This window comes from Anthonomus grandis, chromosome 16 (assembly GCF_022605725.1).
Source record: "Anthonomus grandis grandis chromosome 16, icAntGran1.3, whole genome shotgun sequence".
Lineage (NCBI taxonomy): Eukaryota > Metazoa > Arthropoda > Insecta > Coleoptera > Curculionidae > Anthonomus > Anthonomus grandis.
The window spans coordinates 4,460,377-4,479,903 of NC_065561.1; the positions used below are offsets into that span (position 1 = coordinate 4,460,377).

A 19,527-nucleotide genomic window follows, 5' to 3' on the forward strand; every position below is an offset into this window, starting at 1 on the left:
TTAAAAGGTGCTCAAAGTGGCCGCCATTTTGTTGGATACAGAGCCTGCAGCGTAATGTTAAATTCTCGTGAATTTTCTAAATAACTTCACCATTATCTTTAATTTCGCCTGCAGCTACTGCAGTGCGAGCCAAAAGATCATGTTTATCTGGCACAGGTGTAGAATAAATAAGTTGGTCCAAATGACCCCACAAATAAAAATCACAGGGATTTAAATCGGGGGAGCGCGCTGGCCAAGCCACTGGGCCTCCCCTCCCAATCCAACCTCTAGGATATCTTTGGTTCAAATATTCCCTGACAACGCGACCATAGTGTGCCGGACAACAATCATGTTGAAGCCACATTATTTGCCGAACATCCAATGGCACATCTTCTAAAAGTTCAGGCAGTACATCTCGAAGAAAAATCAAATAATTCCCTGCAATGAGACGTCTTGGCAAATGTACGCAAATGTACCAATCAAGTTCTCCCCTACGATGCCTGCTCAAACATTCGCAGAGAATTTTTGTTGGTTTGTGGTTTCTTGGGTTGAAATGTCCCTCTCGGCAAAACGTTGATTCGTCACTAAACAAAATAGCTTGGCGAATGTCTGGGTGTTCAGCCCCTTGTTGAAGATACCAAGTGGCAAACGCGAACCTATTAGCATAGTCTTGGAGCAACAGATGCTGAACCTTTTGTTTTTTAAATGGATAAAGGTGGTTATCATGCAAAACTTTCCAAACCAACGTTTGGCTTATCCTCAGGTGATCAGCAATTTTTCGGGTACTTGTATTTGGATCCTCTTCAATATTGTGAAGTATTTTCTTCTCAACATTATCACAAATAGTCTTGCACGAACTCTTATGCCTGGGTTCACCTAAAACAAAAAGTACATGTTAATTTTTTGTTTTTATTTTTTTTAAGTAGGTACTTACTTGTAATTGTCCTCTCTCACGTAGACTTCTGTCGACCTTAAGAAAAACTCTTCTCTCTGGGACCATTCGATTGGGAAAACGTTCAGCATAAATCGCGCGAGCCAATACAGCATTTCCTCTGGATGCATATCTGCCAATTCATTCCACGTAAATCGCTCCATAACATTCAAAATAAAGCAACGGCAGAACAACTACCTTATTTAAATTAATCAGGAAGATGACGTTATAACAAAGTTTTGATTCGTATGTTAAAAATATTCTAGCAACCGTCAAAGCTATTAGTTATTTTGTTATCACGTCCCTCTTTGCAATTTGCGTGGCATTGAGTTAGCGAATATGCACACTCGGGGAATCCGATGAGTTCGTGCGAGACCAAATACCGAAATTAAAGATGTGAAGTTATTCAGAAAATTCACGACAATTTAACATTACGCTGCAGGCTCTGTATCCAACAAAATGGCGGCCACTTTGAGCATCTTTTAAATTAATTATTAATTATTATTATTATCAGTGGCGTACTATTTTTTTTTATTAAAAAGTTACTCTAATGCCTATCTGATCTACGCCACTGGTTGAAACTAAAACATTTACTTTTTACATTTAAAGCATCTTTATTAGGTAGCTTTATTGAGAAAATTTGACACCGATATCTTAAACAGTCAAAAAACTAAAAATAATTTTCTTAATTTTTTTAAAAACTTTAACCCCCTGTATTTTGCTTCTGAGGCATTTCCGACGCATAGTGTCTTATATCAAAAGTTATATTTGAACGTCCCCTATCATCCCCCAAAAGCATGACCTTCTTATAAAAATCACCCTGTATAGTGATGCCACGAAACTTGTTTTTTAAAAAAACTTTATTCAAATAGAAAACGACTAATCTAGTACAAAGTTAATTCAAAACTATTTTTTTAAAACAATTAATATAAAAAGGTTAAATCGGGTAAAATGCTGAAACGTTAAATATAAAATAATGATGTGATAATATTATATGATTACTATTTAGATTTATAAGAAATATGATATATAACTTAGATGCTCTTTGGAATTTCGATCTACGGGATCAAAAATATGTTATTTTTTTATGGCTCATGCCCATGTATTGGATAAAACATGGCAATGACTTGTGAACGAATGAATTACCATCGCCCTATTCTATTAACTGCATCGAATACATTTTTTGATCATGCATACATATTTTTTTAAACTATTTTGTTTAAAAGATGTAGACAAAGAACGGACCTTAAATAAAAGATTGCAATCAACAAAAAAAATTAAGACAGAACTGGTTACTCACAAAATAAGCTGGTAAATAAGAACATAAAAATATGGTCATACTTATATGGATACCTCGCAAATCTAAATTCTTATTAATAATTTAAATCCTAATGATTATCTTAGTTAAATAAATTGCTTACATCAAATTTAAACAGAAAAATGTTAAGATTCTTACAAGTTGATGTCATTTGGAATAACAATTAATTAACATTTATTTCAAGCACCTAGAACCTAATACCGCTAAGCCACCTTTACCTTTACTTTCTTGTCTTTTAAAAGTATTAAACTTTGATTTTATGAAGTCATTGAATCCATTGGCAAGTGAAATAGCAATTCAAATAATGTATTTCAAATATGTAAAGTAATTTGTTTGATTTGAAATATTTTCTTTTAATGGTTTTTGCTCTAAGTCAGAATGTTGTAAAATATTGTGTGTATTTTAAAGTTTTTATACTAACGTATTTTTAGGGTTTTATAAGCAACTTCCAGAACCACTGTCTAGTGAAGAATGTCGACGATTGCAATATAGAAGAAAAAGCGATTCTGTTAAAAAGAGAGTTAAGCAAAATTTTGCTCATATTTGGTAAGTATATATATTCACTATGTCTTAAGTTTCTTCGCTACTCACATTTATAATAGAAAAAGATTTATTGAAGATTTTTAAAAAGAAATATTAAATAAAAATATTTTAAAAAGAATATAGTATGCCAGTAAGTTAATATTGCAATTATTCAGTTGTTTTTTTTCATAGCGATTAAAATTTTTTTGGTGGCAGTATTCACAAGTATTTCTAAATTATTTCAAGAAACTTAAATCTTTATTATATATTCGTTACTCTTTTTAACAGTATGGTAGTAGAAAGCATACAATTCTTGGTCATCATCTGCGGGAGCCTGAAGACTTCTAGTTAAACCTGTCAGAAGTTTAAGTTATAAACAAGGGTACCTAAGATAGAATTCTGCGGCAGTTTAAAATTAATTATTTTAGTCTTAATATCCATTTATATTACTATCTACAGGGTGACCCTAAAAGATAACGACAAGCTTTAATCGGCGGTAGGGTACATTAAGTACAAGCTTTAAATTCTGAAGATTATCCATATAGATTGACTGGCTTTTTGTCAATTTATTTTGGACATATAGAGTGGCTGAAAATATGTCGGTACTGCAGCTAACTTCCTTATTCTTTAAGATACAAATATGATTGAAGTAGAAAAGCTATCGCAATTTTTTTTCTCTGATTACTGATTACTATGTAAAAATCCCGCTCTTTCGAGTTAACAATAAATCAAAAAATATATGCCAAAAAAAACAAAAAACAGTTTTAAACTTACGACGAAAAACCTAATTATAATCATATTTTACTTTTGGTCTGGTATGCTGAAAACTGGCCAAGAAGCACTAATCCAGTGCGTGTTGAAGCATCCATATATATTTATTAATTGAACTATACGGGGTGGTCGGTAGTGAATGTGCCAAGAAGCAATTCTAGGTTCAACCTTAGTACAATCTCGCTCATTTAGATACTAAAGATTAAAAAAAAAATATTATAAAAATAAAGATACTATAGATACTAATATTTAATTTTCGTTTCTGTTTTTTCTGTAAAGCTCAAGTTGTTTTTGAGATATCGACAAAAAACTGAGGATCGGGTGTTAGTAAAGAGCGTAGTGAGAATTAGTTTTTTATGTGGACTGTAAGGCTTAGCTGATTAACTGAAACCGAATACCTATATATGTTATCACTTTAAAACTCGATTTCGCTTTTTAAAAAATGTTTATTTAATAAGATAATTATTATTTAATTAAAATAATTATTAAAACTTCAAAATTCAAAGGACATAGATGAAATATACAACTTAAAATTAATCTTACAGAACTAACTTAAAATTATCATATGTGCTGTATTTATACAAAATAGTACAGCGGTGTCAGCGGTTCCCATGGTAGGAGCATCGGGCGCAGACAATGGTAATGTTGCCAATTCCTAGAACTGCTGACTCTGGTTCGTTGCGAAATAACACACGTTTGTATTTTATATATATATATATATATATATATATATATATATATATATATATATATATACCGGATGGTGCGTCGGAATATATACAGATTGGTCTCTTCAAAAAGTTATCTTAAATTTTTTCTGTAAAATGTACAGGGAAGCCAATAATTGACCCCCTTAAAATTTACATGGGATTTCCTATGTTCCGCTTGGCGACGCACCACCCGGTATATAAAAATACTTGTCCTAACTGATAATCAATGCCACATCAAGCCCATACTGTAAAACCTAGAAATATGAAATTTGAAGACAACATTCCTATAGTTATGTAGACATTCACCAAGAAGGGATTTTTTGAAATTCCATCGAGAAGGTGTTGAAACCACCCCTTATGTATCATAGCTTCAAAACTATGTACTTTTTAAAAAAAAACGGTAAAACACGTCATTTTTATTTTATTTTTTTTTACTTAATTTCCATTTTTTTGTTTTTTTTTAAAGGGGTTAAAACCACCTTTTAAGATTTTAACATCTTTTTTTTATCCTTAAATTGATTGCTATTCGGAAAAAAAACTGCAAAACACTTACAAATAAAATGAAATTAAACACTCAATTTAATTTCATTTTAGGGAAAACAACAGATTCTCGAAAATTCCGCCACCTGAATTCTGAAGGAGTGAAATGAAGTGAAAACTTCTTCTATGAAAATTCATTCTCTTTAAACTTATAGCGTTGAAAATTGATATTTTTACATATTATGTATACCTAAGTAGTGCTTTCAAAATAAAAATTGTGATTTAAATTTTGTTTATGCCAGGGGTGTATTAAGGTGTATTAAGATTTTAACCCCTATAATTATTTACTAAAAAAATGATTTCAAAAACGATTTTATATTTTAGCAAACGAAAAAAAAACTGGTATTTCATAATATTACAAGTCGCAGGGCCAGACTCTAAAGATAGCAGGGATCGATTTAAGACGGGATTGCTTTACGCATGGACAATCATTCTGGCACAAGAAAGCAAAACAAAAAATGTTGTTTACAAATAAGTCCTTGAGTAGAACTTTTCTTTTATTTTAAAAATTCCACGCGAGCCACGCCGCGGGCATTCAGCTAGTTTTTTATAATGCGTTTAAAAAGATCAATAAAAAAGGAATGCGCGCTAATGATATGGCAAAATTCCCCTCTCGCATTTCATGCGTCGTCCCCGACTATTCCCTGGGCGAACTGTACAAGCATTTTTATTTCTATTAAATCCTTTCCCCGCGCTACTATAGTACTTTGTCGATGTTCAATAGTAATTCGAGCTTATTCGCCTTTATCGTTATAGATTTATGAAACAATGTTCAAACCTTAGGTTTAACTGCGGTCACTAGATGTCGCGACGTTTACCATTTGGTAATTTTATTATAATTATTGTTTTTCATGTAAACATCACAACTATGTAGTGTAAGGTAAGGTTTTTTTTACTTTTTAAACATTATATGTATATTTTTTTTCCTTTTTGATTGTAATTTCGTTAATTTTTGTTTTAACTTTTAATTTTGACTTACCGTTTGTTATTTTAACGTGTTTCTCTCAAAAGAAAAAAATAAATTTTAGAGTTATGTATTTAGATGAGTGAACTCATCAAAATACATAACACATGCCCAGTGCCGGATTTACAAATATTCCGCCTTACGCCCTGTGTGAAATGTCGCCCTAAATGAAAAAATTACGGAAAAAAATTCCGTGCCACGCCCTATTTTAACTCCAAAAATGTTACTAAAAATACCATTATTTGTAGTACAGATCAAAGCTTAACTGAGTCCAAACGGTCTTAGAATACTATAATATACCTAAGTTTAAAAATCGAGATCTGAAGTCATAATTATATTTTGCTATAAATTGTTAATTAAATTTGATTTATTGATATAGATAATGACCTATTAGTAATTTTCACACTGTTTTTTTTTTAACTTTTTGGGTTGACAATCTATTTAATATGGGATATGTGGAGGGAATCTACGTGACCCTCTCCCTTATTTCGGTTTATTCGGGAAATATATAATAAAAAACTAAGGGAGGAATTTGTTATTTATTTGTAATTAAAACTACACTTTACATGATTTTTCGCCTAGATTTAACAGCAGCAAATGAGTTTATAATCGTATTAAAATCTAAACTGTTGGTTAATTCAGATTCTACTGTTAAAATTGTCAGAGATTCGACCGCTCTTGTTTAATAGTTGATCTTAGGTAGGTATGTTTTTAAACGTTTAAGGGTTAAATTAAATGAGCGTTCTGCTGAACAAACTGTGACCGCCATAGTGACGAAAATACGTAAGGTAATGTCAACATTGGGGAAAACTACCTCCAAATTGTTATCCCGAATGTGTGAAATCATTTTAGGCAACGAATATTTTTGACTAGGAAAATATGTTTCAATTTTTAAGTGATCTCTTCCTGTGTGATCGCCCTCTCTTTTTTCAATTTGTTTGAATTGAGATTGACTTTTTTAAAGGTAGTAGGCTATTACTAACTACTATAACTACTACGGTCTGTACCATTTAATTTATAGTTTTCCTCAGATCACTCAATTTCTTTAATAGGTCTACCTTTAACGAGTAGTGCGTCTGGATCTTAACAGATTCCTTATGATTGTTCATAAATATAGGTGGAACATTGAACATTTCCTACTTCATTTCCCTGATCGAATGAAATAAAGTCTTGTCTTTTGTCAGAGATGTTAGAATGGAAGCCATTTCAATGGTTTTTAATTGGGAGTCCTAATTGCTCAAAAAGATTTCTTTTATAATAGGAAAAAGTTCATTGTTTCTTTTTTAACAAGTTTCGAAAGCTCCCAAAGCTTCAACGTTTTTTAAAGAGATCTGCAATTTTTGCCCCAGCTGGGAAACTTTGTCGTCATGACATTTCATCGTAGGAGATTCACATACACTACATAAAAATCTAATATTGTGAAATTTCTGATGGTGAATCATATTTGTTGCAGCCTTATCCAGCCCAGTACAGGACATACAAAAATTTAGTCTACATTCACGACTACAGCGAACTTTATATTTATCATTCCTCCATTATAAAATCGAGTTTATTTAAGTTCCAAAAATTTTGAATATTTTTGTTAATGACAACTGAACAAAGCAATTTAAGATAAACAAAAATAAAATTAAATTGAATATAAAGAACAAGACAAAGGATACAGAACAAAGGTAAGATAGGTACACAAAGTCACGGTCTCATCAAATCCATATAATTTTTTAAAAGCTACACGTGTTTCGCTCCTATCGGACCATCATCAGGCCTAAAAAAATGCAATAAGATATTTTTCACAAAAAGAACGCTTATAAAACTCATTGCCTAGACCTACACAGATCACGTATATCTTGATCACCTTTTCTTGGTGTGCTTATTTCAAAGAATACCAACAAACTTGAATTTGAAATTTACCGCAAACCCACCACTACGGACAATGTCATCCAATACTCCTCAAACTCCCCTTATTCCTACAAATTTGCCTCTTTTAATTCCCTTTTCTATCGCCTTTTCAACATCCCTCTTTCTAGAGAAGCTTTCCTTGATATAATTAAACATATTGCTTTTAATCATGGTTTTACTCTTGATATAATTAATCGCCTTTATTCTAAATTCTATAATAAATACAAACTTACTTACAACTTAATCCATCTTAATAATGAAAATAGTCACCTTTTTAGATCAATGTCATTTTTTGGTAATATTTCTTTTCAGCTTACAAAGTTTTTCAAGTCTACAAATCTTACAATTGCTTTTAAAACTACAAACAGTTAGTCACAAGTCAGCTAGTTAGTACAATAGATAAGGCAGATTTCTTTTCAAAACCAGGGGTATATTCACTAAGATGTAATGACTGTAATGCCATTTACATAGGGCAATCGGGGAGAAAAATTTCAACCAGAATAAAGGAACATACAAGTTTGGTGGACAGGTTTTGGGGATACTGACATGATCGAAACTAAATCGGCGTTTGCAAATCATTTATTGGCCTCCTCACATGGTTTTTCTTTAACTCAGGGAGCGAATATTTTGCATGAGTGCTCAAAAGGCAAAAAACTGGCCTTGTTAGAAAAAATGGAAATAACTAAAGCTAAGAAGAGCCCTGTCCTTGTGTGTGTGAACAATATTTTCACGTTTGAACCTCACCTCATTTATAACAACCTCTCTTAAAAAGTCTTTTCCTTTTCGATTTTAGATATTTTAGTTTTTATTGTTAACATTGTTTACTTATATTCACACTTATTAGTATAGTTCGGATTGTTCCCCATGTTTGATCATGTTACTTGGTGGCCTATAGGTTAGACGTGCGCCTGTGAATCTAAAGGTTGCTGGATCGTTCCCCACTGGTGACATTTTACATTTTTACTTTTTAATTTTTTTAAGCATACATTTTTATCTATGGTGGGAATTGTTAACTTAACCTAGCTTTTCTTTTGTGGTTAGTTGTAATGTAATCTGTGTAGGTCTAGGTAATGAGTTTTATAAGCGTTCTTTTTGTGAAAAATATCTTAATGTATTTTTTTAGGCCTGATGATGCTCCGATAGGAGCGAAACACGTGTAGCTTTTAAAAAAATATATGGATTTGATGAGACCGTGACTTTGTGTTCTTACCTTTGTTTTGTTTTCATTTGGTCTCTTAGAGAAAAATGGATGATACATTTCTATAAGACAAAGGATACATAAAAAAAATATTCGAGAAAAAAAAAGTAATTTTATTAAGAGAAAAATGGATGAGATGATGGAAACGGAACCGTGAAAAAGAATATGAGAATTGCTTAGGGAGAATGAAGAAAATGAAGTAGAACAGGAAATATGGGATGGAAAGGTTAGATTAAAAGGGGAAGAAAGGAATGTGTACCTTAAAAAATTACCATTCAGAATCAGGTCAGGAAGAAAGAAAACAATTGTTTGGATGGAAGAAGTATATTGAAGGCACAGGAGAGAGATTAGTAAACATTATTAGTATATCGCACGAGAGGTTTAAAATTCCCAAATTAATATGAGATTACATTACAGGTACATATCTGTGATATCTGGGTCGATAGTTTTGTTTCTTTTTTGTCAAATCCTAACATAAAACAACAAAACTGATTCAAATGTCACGAAACGCCTTTTAAAAAATCATAGAACAATTTGGAAATGCTCAGAAGTTTTTAGCTATATTGTTTTTGTCGATAAATGCCAAATAAAATAAATATATTCAAGAGAATGCTGATAGTCAAGGCAAGCAATCTAGAGTCTAGAACCTTTAAACTACCAGGATTTACAATAATATATCCTAAATAACCTAAATTGGAGCCTACAAGGGGCTCGCAAACAAGATGAACAGCTCAAAAAACCGACAATAGCTGAAAATAATAAATTAAACGTAAATAAAACTCTAAATAAACCTATCTCATCTCCAACTCCCTAAAAATATCCGCTGTAGACCGGTTAGGACTATTTATGACATAACATACTTTTTGAGTGGATTCAAATCTGTGGAAATATGGATATTTATTTGATGAGAAACACATCTAAAAACTCCTAAAACATCAATGGATATGTGAATATATTTTTTTTTAAATAAGAAGATACATAAGAACATACAAAACAAAGCTAGAAAGAAACATGGTTCGAAAATGCGGTATCTTGGAATGGTTTATATACAGGGTGTCCGGAAAAAGGAGGCCAATCCGCCGGCCGCATATAGGGTGGACTAAATGCGACTTTCGTTATACCATTTTTTAATTGGGCGCTCGGTATTCAATATACAGGGCGTCAAATTGAGAAATATATAAAATCGTTTTTTTGAAGTAAGTCGAGTGTTTCATAAGATATCAAATTAAAATTTGGTCTGAGGGGGTTTTTTGGAACGAGAAATTAAAATCCGTTCACGGATTCGCTATACCTTGCAGAGGGCGCCACCTGTGGTAGGTTGCATGTGTTAAAAATACCAAAACTTTTTTGTATCCCTGTATAATAAAGGTCTAGTAAAAAATTCTAATTATCCAATCTCTTCTTGTAAAAAAAGTATTTTTGGTAAATGTCGGCCTGAGAATCCGTTTATGAGATATCTTACTTTTAAAATCTAAATACATTTTAAAAGTTAACAAAATAAACGTAAATTATTTCTCTAAATTAATGCTAAATTACTTATTATAATAAAATCTTACAATAATGATCCTAAATTATTTATTCTACGTGTCCTCCATTCATTTGTATACACATACGAGCCTTCTTTATTAAAGAAAATCTAAGGCTTTGTATAAAATATTTGGTTTCAACCTGAAATGCAAGTTGCAAGGATTCTTTCCCTTAAATGATCCTCGTTTAAAATCAAAACCATATACACAAAGTCTTTCATACATCCCCAGACTGAAAAATCCAATAGTGTAAGGTCGGGCGAACGGGATGGCCACGGAACAGGAGCATCTCGACCCCGATAAATCCAGCAGTTAGGAAATACTTAATGTAAATAGTTCCTAACATTTATAGCAAAATGAGCCGAAGCACCGTCGAGTTGAAATCAAAGATTTTGTCTTAAATTTAGAGGTAAATCATCAAGCAAATCGGGCAGTATTTCTTGTAGAAACAACAGAAATGAATCACCAGTCAGATTACCTGGTAAAATGACAGGTCCTAAAAGAAAATTATCCACAACAACTACCCACACTTTGCTTGATGATGTGTCTCAACTATGGCCCTGGGATTCTCTTCAGCCCATATTCGTTCGATATGGATATTTGTCATGCCGTTTCTCGTGAACGTGGCTTCGTCAGTAAGCAGAATCGCCCTTATAAAATCCACATTTCTATTATTCGTTTCACATAACCATCTACAAAAAGCAAGTCTTGCCTCGGGATCGTCGGGTAAAAGACCTTGTACTTTTTGAAGATGAAATGGGTAAAGTTGTTGACTCTGTAAAATATTGTGTCTCGGTTTTCCCAATATTTCTCACGTTCGGCCAAAACCCTAGTACTAATGTTTGGTGATTCTTCGACAATTCTTAAAATATATTCATCTTGCCCTGGTTGAACCGCACGAGATCGGCCGCAATTACCCTTCCGTCTTTCGCTGAAACTTCTCCCTTAAGCGGTTAATCAAATTTAAAAAAATATTTTCTTTTGGGATGAAATCTGTTTAGGAATGTCTGGGTATAGCGTCTAGCGGCTAAACTAACATTGGAGTCACATTTTCCTAGTTGAGTATTGACAGGTATTTACTATTTACAATAATATTTAAAACTTACCAAACATTAAAACAATATCCGCCAATTCGGAAAAGTGTACGTTTCTTGGTTTATGGGCCATTATGGTTTTATAAATTGTAAGAAATCACACCAAATACAAATACGTAATTAAAAAATTTAGTTTTATTTAAGGAGTAATTGAGAAGCTTGTTAAGAGCGTCAGAAGCGTTTAAATTTATTACTTTGACAGTACGTAAAAAAGTGGTGGTGCCCAAGGTCAGCCAATTTGTTTAGAAAGAAGTATCTAGATTTTAAAATTAAGATATCTTATAAACGGACTCTCAGGCCGGCATTTACTGAGAATACTTTTTTTACAAGGAAATATTGGATAATTTGAATTTTTTACTTAAACTTTATTATACAGTAGTACAAAAAAGTTTTGGTATTTTTAACACATGCAATATACCGCAGGTGGCGTCCTCTACAAGGTATAGCGAATCCGTGAAAGGATTTTAATTTCTCGTTCTAAAAAACCCCCTCACACCAAATTTTAGTTTAATATCTTATGAAACACTCGACTTACTTCAAAAAAACGATTTTATATTTCTCATTTTGACGCCATGTATATTGAATACCGAGCGCCCAATTAAAAAATGGCATAACGAAAGTCGCATTATTTTGGTTCACCCTATATGTGGTCGGCGGATTGGCCTCCTTTTTCCGGACACCCTGTATAATTCTTTTATTTTTTGTTCAGTAAATAGAGGGGTTCATTTGTTATAGAATTTTCACAAAATATGTAGTTTTAAATATTGAATTCAATTTAACGTACGAGTGGATTAATACAAGCTATTTTGTTTCAACTGATCTTTTAGAACTTTCGCCTTTATAGAGTAGTGCCATTCGTTTAATTAATTAGAAACAAGAAGTTTCGAAAATAGCAATATTATCAATAGGTATTATTTTTTGGAAAGTTTATTTCTAATTTAATTTGATTTATAAACATATAAAAAGTATAGCATTTTGCAGTTTGAAACAAGAAACAAACATAGTTTAAGGGTACTCGTTCTAAATGCGGTCGTCGAGGACATCAAAAACTTGCAATTATTGCAAAAAAGTTGGACACAATGAAATAAATTGTTAGTCAAAAGTAAATAAAGTAAATAAAGTATAAAAGTAAAAGTAAATTGTAAGCGCGTTGGTGCTAGACAATATACAATCGGTCATTGAAGAAATCGACATACCAATTTATGGAAGGACTGTATATCCCATGGTAAAATTTTAGAAGCCGAATATCATCCAAATATAATTAATGCCAATGAAGAATCCAGTTCTGAAGAGATGCATAGTGATATTGAATAGATAAGCATTTTTGGACGTAAAAAAATGTGGATGCAAATGTAATTAACTTCGCTTATATTTGATTTCCACTCGACGAATCCATGATTTGATTAGTTCCATAGCTCAATTGCTCATATTCATACGAGGTGTTACTCAAGATTTTGAAGTCTTAGAAGAGTTATTAGGAATGTGTTCACTGAAAGGTGAAACCAAAGGAGTGGATATACTCAATGTACTTTTGGATGAGTGTTCAAAAACTGACTTGGACTTCGATGATTGGTGTCAATTCCGGGCTAGTTCCTTTGCTAAAAAAACATCTGCAAGAAAAAAACCTAACCGCTGAAGATCTCATGCAGTTTCACTGCATTATACACCAAGAAACCCTCTGTTCTAAAAAAATTAAAAAACGGAGATTTACTGTATTATTCAGAAGTAAGGTGGCTAAGTCGTGGATTGACATTGGAACGATTTCTAAATTTAATAGAAGAAATTAGAATATTTCTGGCGGAAAAGCAAAGGGATGTTCGGGAACTTAAAAATTCTAATTAGTTGTTGGAAGAAAATGGTTGAAAAATTCAACAAAACTGCGATTAATTTCAGTCATGAAGAAAAGCTAGATATTTTCATTCAATCTCTTCAAAACAGAGAGTTTAAAAAAGTGAAATTCTCCAATTTCTCTCCTCCAATTCTTCCTTGTTTTTTCCCAGGCCCAATTATTAAATGCCTGGGAGATTTGTTTTTTGCTAAAACCCAGACAAGGTTCGGGGCCTACAAAGGCGTTAACGGAACCTTGTCTTTCCAGTTCGTCGGCCCGCATATTACCCTCGACACCCTGGTGTCTTGGGACCCACCTCAGTCTCACTTCCCTGGGTGCTGCAAGCCTTTCCAATGCGTCTCTGCATTCCTGGACTGGTGCTGAGCTGGCCCTGGGTTTCTGAATCGCCTTGAGGGCAGCTTGACTATCAGGGTAGATGCAAATCCCCCCGTTACCTTCCAATGCCTCTCGTTTTTTTGCTACTTCAAGTATAGCAAACACCTCCGCTTGGAAAATTGTGGTATGTTTCCCTAGCGGGAAGGATTCCATCGTGCTCGTTTCCATCCTGTACACTCCAGCTCCGGCTGAATTGGTGCTTTTCATCCATGATCCATCTGTGTACCAGGCCTGGAAACCACTTGGCTCTTTAATTTGGTTCGTCGACCATTCCTTCCCTTGTCAGGATTTCGACTTGAAACCCCTTCTTTAACCTTAGTTTGCCACTTTCTGTAGTGTATCTGGATGTCAGAATTGGTATGTTCTTACACATCCTGAGAGCAATCGTCATACGGCCTTGTCCTAAGTAAACATTGCGCCACCCTCCACTATTTTTCATCCTTTTATGCGCCGCCATGGCCTCCCTCTCAATCCAGACTGGGAGGTCTGGTAGCCCAAGAAGAATATTTAGTGGTGCCGCAGGTGTTGTTCTCATAGCCCCCCTCAAGCAGACCAGTCTTTGCAGTCTGGTCAGCTTTTGGGCGTTGATGACCTTCAATACGGCTGGCTGCCATACCACGGATCCGTACGAGATCCTTGGTCGTAGGACTGCAGTATAAAGCCACTGGAGAACGTGGGGTTTTAGACTCGTCGTCTTGTACCTATTGTTTGCCGTAATTGCTATATTAGGGCTGTTGCCTTATTTACTGCCTGCTCTACGTGAGTTTTAAACGTGACCTTGCTGTCTAAAAAGTTCCAAGTACTTGACCTGCTGCCTCAAATTCCGCCTCTTAGTAAAGAGAATGAGCTCGATCTTTTCAGGGTTGACCGACAGCCCTGTCTCTCGACACCACTGTTCCACTATCCTTCCCAAGATAAGAAGGCATGACCATTGACAACTAACCAGCAAACTTATTTGGGCGCCATCTTGTTATATCGTAAATAGTCCGGCAAGACTAACGGGTTTAGAGAGGATATTTCTAGGGCGTTGAGTTTGTTAGCACTGAAAAATCTTGGCGAAGTTTATTAAAATTCGAAGGCAACATTAATTATGGTCAGTGCTTTAGTCAGCAGTTTTGTACATATGAAGTAAAGAGAAAATTATAACAAGGTATTTTTTAAATATCTCAATAATTAAAATCTTAATCAATACATCAATTAGAATCAAATTAAATAGAAATAAGTAAGGATTCTCTAGATCCTGTTTAAAGCATAATTAATCCTGTAACAAGTATTTAAAATAATAAAAAAAATTGAAACATTTGATTATGTATTGTTTGTACACTGGGTATAGTATTTTAAACTTGTAAAAGTATATACTGCAGTATTATTAGATATTTAAAATATGAATAAAGAAGTTGTTAGAATTTTTTTACGTTTGCCGAATGCTAAAAAATTACTTCAAATGTCAAGAATTTACAAATTTCTCTTTAGATTTAGGTATAAGTTTAATTTGTTAAATATATTGAAAAAAATATATTTAACAGTTTCCAAATTTAAAATTCAAACCATATTTCCACAAAAACCTTTTATGTTACTTATAGATTCGTAAAAATTTTTTATGTTCTATTTTTCAGTGACGCCCAAGTTTCCGATGCTATCCGTCAATGGCTTCGTACACCAAGTTTCGATGCACGTCCATGGGAAGACGAAGAGCTTCTCTTACTTCTCCAGCAGATGTATTTGGACATGGATTTTTGTGCCAATTTTGCTATTGATATTACCACCCTAAGAAACTTTTTATACGAGGCTTATAAGAACTACAACGACGTGCCCTTCCACAATTTTCGACATTGTTTTTGTGTAGCACAAATGGTAACCATTTAAATACTTTCACATTTAAAACTTAATATTTAATTTTAACATTTTGTTTAAGCAAGTTTTAATGATGCTTATAAATATAACGGTTATTACAAAATTCAGTATGAATATTTTAAAACTGTATTATTTAAGTCAAAATAGAGCTCTTTTTTCATGTGAACGTATGTCCTAAAATTCATCCCTCGAAGCTATAGCCCGCGAAAATTACTGATGAAAATTACTGACGATTATTTTGTACTGTAACTACAGTTATGCATGACATAAAAATGGTGTAATTTAAGGAGCATTGGGAAGAACTTAAACTTCTGATGGCCGCTATCTTAACCGTAACCATGAAAAAAAAACTATTTTTCTTTTTAATTTTTTTTTTCTAGAATTAATCGTTTTTTAAACGCCGTCATTATCGCTGTCCACCCACCCTAATCTTCCTAAGTAGGCAATCCATCCTCCTAGTGAAGTAGAGCAGGGTTTGCCCGTAAATGTTCTTTAATTCCTCTCGTAGTATGAAGGGGGAATAAAGTGATTATTTCCATTTCCAGTCCCTCTTTAATTTCTTCCCTTGTAGTCACCTCCAGGATGCCCAACACCTTGTCCTGCACCTTGTGTATACATACATGTATGACCTTTACAGTCTAGCCAGTCTTTGAGCATATAAAGTCTTGTTTGTTGCCGAGACGGTACGTCCACCGTACCGTACATTACTGTATATCTAATCACAGAATTATATAGCCAGTATTATATACTGCTTTTTGGTGGAGGAGATGAAATTATTAAATTAGAAAAAACGAAGAGGGGTGACTGCGTGACTGCTTTAATTTTTATTTCTGTAGCAAAACTCTTTTGATGTTTGGTATCAAATACCTATCACCTTTAATTCGTGTAACTTAGATTTCCTTAACGTTTTTGGCCATTTTATTTATGGTCTGACTAACGCTACTGCGCTAGAAGCATAAAGTTGTAGTTGTTGCTGCAGTTGTGTCACACCGGGAACTACCAAATCGATTTATTATGTGCAAAACATGCACAGAAAAATTTTAACCATTTGGCACAGTGCAAAATCATAAGAGAACATACAAGTAAATAATTTTTTCTGGTAATGTCCGAAGTAGATATTAACTTCTTAGCAACTTTCCTTAGCAACTTATTCGTTCAATGGAAAATGTGCCTTTAAACATTGGTGAAAACAAAAAGTTAATATATCAATCCTTATTTTCAGGTAACAGTATGCTTCTTATTTATTTTACTTACGCTGTATCGTAGCAGGGGGACGTCATCTCCAGCATGTTTTATAATAAATTAAATTTATTATATTATTATTGTGGCGTTTTTACTTTTCGTTAAGGTGTGTGTTACAATTAGTCAGCTGATTTATTTACACACTTGCACTACTAAACACGCTAACGTACGTACGCTACTAAAAATATTTATTTCCACCGTATTAGCTCCGAACTGAACTTTCAACTGCCTTCAAGTGGCGACGTGGTTTACATTCTCGGCTGAATATGGTTCTGGAAGAATCGCTGACCTTCCGCGCGTCTCCAGAAATGTCGTATAGTGTGCCCGCTAGTGTCATTCAAAAATGACAGCTGGTATTCAAGACGTTGCCAATATCGTTACGTCATAATTTTTAATTTTGAATTGAATTTACACTATTTTTGGAATGGAAATTAAAAAGGAACCAAAATAACAGGGAACTTTCACAATTTCGGTGACGCACATTTTCAGGAGATTTAATGCAGAACTGTAGTCCTAGTTCAAACTAATTGGTTTTCTGCAAACAATTTGTGCGGGCTCTAAGGCAGTGCATTTTAAGACACTTATTTAAAAGAAAGGAATGTCTTATTTTGACTCCAACAAATACACTATTAAAATGTTTGCACTTTTTTTTTTTGTAACACCCTGTATAATTAAGCTATACATTGGATAGTAATTAGTGTAAATATTAATATGATTAAGAAGATTTTATTTCGATCAGTTTAATTTGAATAATTGTAAATTTTTACAGCTTTATGCAATTTCGTGGTGCGTAGATCTTCCGAGTAAGATTGGAGATTTAGAAGTGCTGATACTATTAACTTCATGTATATGCCATGATTTGGATCATCCAGGATACAACAACATTTACCAAATTAATGCCAAAGTAAGTATAGCTGGGATTCAAAATTAAATTACCTAATAATTTTTTGAATTTTAAATTTGAGTAAATATTAGTAAGGTAAAATGAAATATTAGAAGCAATAAAAAAAAAAAGAAATCTGCACCTAAAGGTATTACAAGCATATAATTGAAAGTTAAAGTTAGTATTCTTTAATTTCTCCAGCAAATCCAATTTTCTGGCCTTAGGACACTCATGTAATAATAAATACATATTCTGGCAAAGAGGTAGAATGTCCCAAAGATAGAAGGTATAATAGCAAGTGCCAATTTAGACTCGGGTATATAGTAGTCTTTAAATTTTTTGTATAAAAAGTGTTCCTGCATCCTGGTTAATATTTTACTACCGGACTCACCCACATAAACAGAATTAGAATCTCCCCAGCTTAACGAAAAAACCCTGGATCTAATCAGATTCTTCCTTTGATTGATATTAACTAAGCAATTATACAGTGTCTTCTTTATTTTAAATACCAACGACAAACTATAATTTTTATTGAATTGGAAAGTTGCAGAGGCATATTTTTGTATTTTTTAAAATATTTATGTTATTTTTATTGTTTACACTATTGTACTAATTAACTATGCAATACATTTCTAACTTACACAAATGCTAAGCGCAGACCCTTAGAACATTGAAAGGCTAGAAGTAGCATGCCATGCACTGATGTATATTATGTCCTTTCTTCAGTAAATATCTGATTATTTAATCCTTAAGAAAATTACTATAAATAAAATATAGAAAAGTAAACTGGTCTCTCATATATTCCGTATTCAACTAACTTACCATTCCTTATTTTAATCCGACCCGCATCGCCGGGGAAACATTTTTAGAATCCGTACAAACACTACCTTGAGAAAGAATTCTTAGAGTTATAACAAACATAAAATTTTAATAAATTAAATATGTATGAATATTTTATAGTTCTCCACATATTATGTCTTATAACCACTAACCTAATTATAAATATAATAACCAAATGCCACATATAATAAATACCTATCCGATATAGTAACTTAAAAAAGTTAAACCTTAAACTATTTTTAAAATAAGTAATATAATAATAATCTGAAAATATTTATATTAGTATTAAAGAACTTAATAACCAAGGATAATATTTTTTTAAGTTAACATTTTAATTCTTTTCTTTTCCACAAACCTTCTATTACCCTTTAACCTTTTTTAAGTGAATTATATTCCTTCCAATTTCTTCACCCGTATTATCATTCCTTACTTGTGTATCACCCTCCTCTTTGTTTAAGACCATGTGAAAAACCGGATTGAAAATTGGTGTCAGTTAATTTTTTTCCCTTCAATTCTTTATATACACCTTTTCTCTTAAATTAAAATCATTTGACTCTGCTCTTCGTTTTTTATCAGCGTACTCTTTGCCTTTTTGTTTATGTTGTTGGTTTTTGTTCTCTAACTTCTTCATCAATTAGTTTAGGCTCATTATTAATCATACTAGACACTTTATCGCGAAACTGGCGTTTAAAAAATGGGTCTGATGGTGATTTTCCAGTTACAGTATGCGGGGTACTATTGTACATAGCTAAATATTCTAAAAGATCACTCTTCTAATTTTAATTAATAATCTTTTTAATATATATTTATTTTGGCGCTCAACTTCTCCATTTTGTTGGGGAAATTAAACTATTGTATTATAGAAAATGATATTATTTTCTGTGCAAAAGTTCATGAATTCGTCACTTACAAACTGTTTTTCATTATCAGCGGTAATTGATATTGTATTTCCTAATCTTGAAAATATCTCATTTAACATAGAAATTTTATTTTGCGTTGTTATATTTTTTATTATTTTTGTTTCTTTATATTGGC

The 19,527-nt window shown here is 32.8% G+C and overlaps 1 protein-coding gene across 8 annotated transcripts in view; it reads left to right on the forward strand.

The window, feature by feature from the left end:
• LOC126745853 (high affinity cGMP-specific 3',5'-cyclic phosphodiesterase 9A) overlaps positions 1 to 19,527 on the forward strand; it is a 332,464-nt gene that overhangs the window by 252,007 nt on the left and 60,930 nt on the right. For all 8 annotated transcript variants that reach the window (XM_050453878.1, XM_050453879.1, XM_050453883.1 and 5 more), the window contains 3 exons: positions 2,660 to 2,774; positions 15,290 to 15,527; positions 17,539 to 17,673. In XM_050453878.1, coding sequence (XP_050309835.1) covers positions 2,660 to 2,774; positions 15,290 to 15,527; positions 17,539 to 17,673 — 488 coding nt within the window. The remainder of the gene's footprint in view (positions 1 to 2,659; positions 2,775 to 15,289; positions 15,528 to 17,538; positions 17,674 to 19,527) is intronic.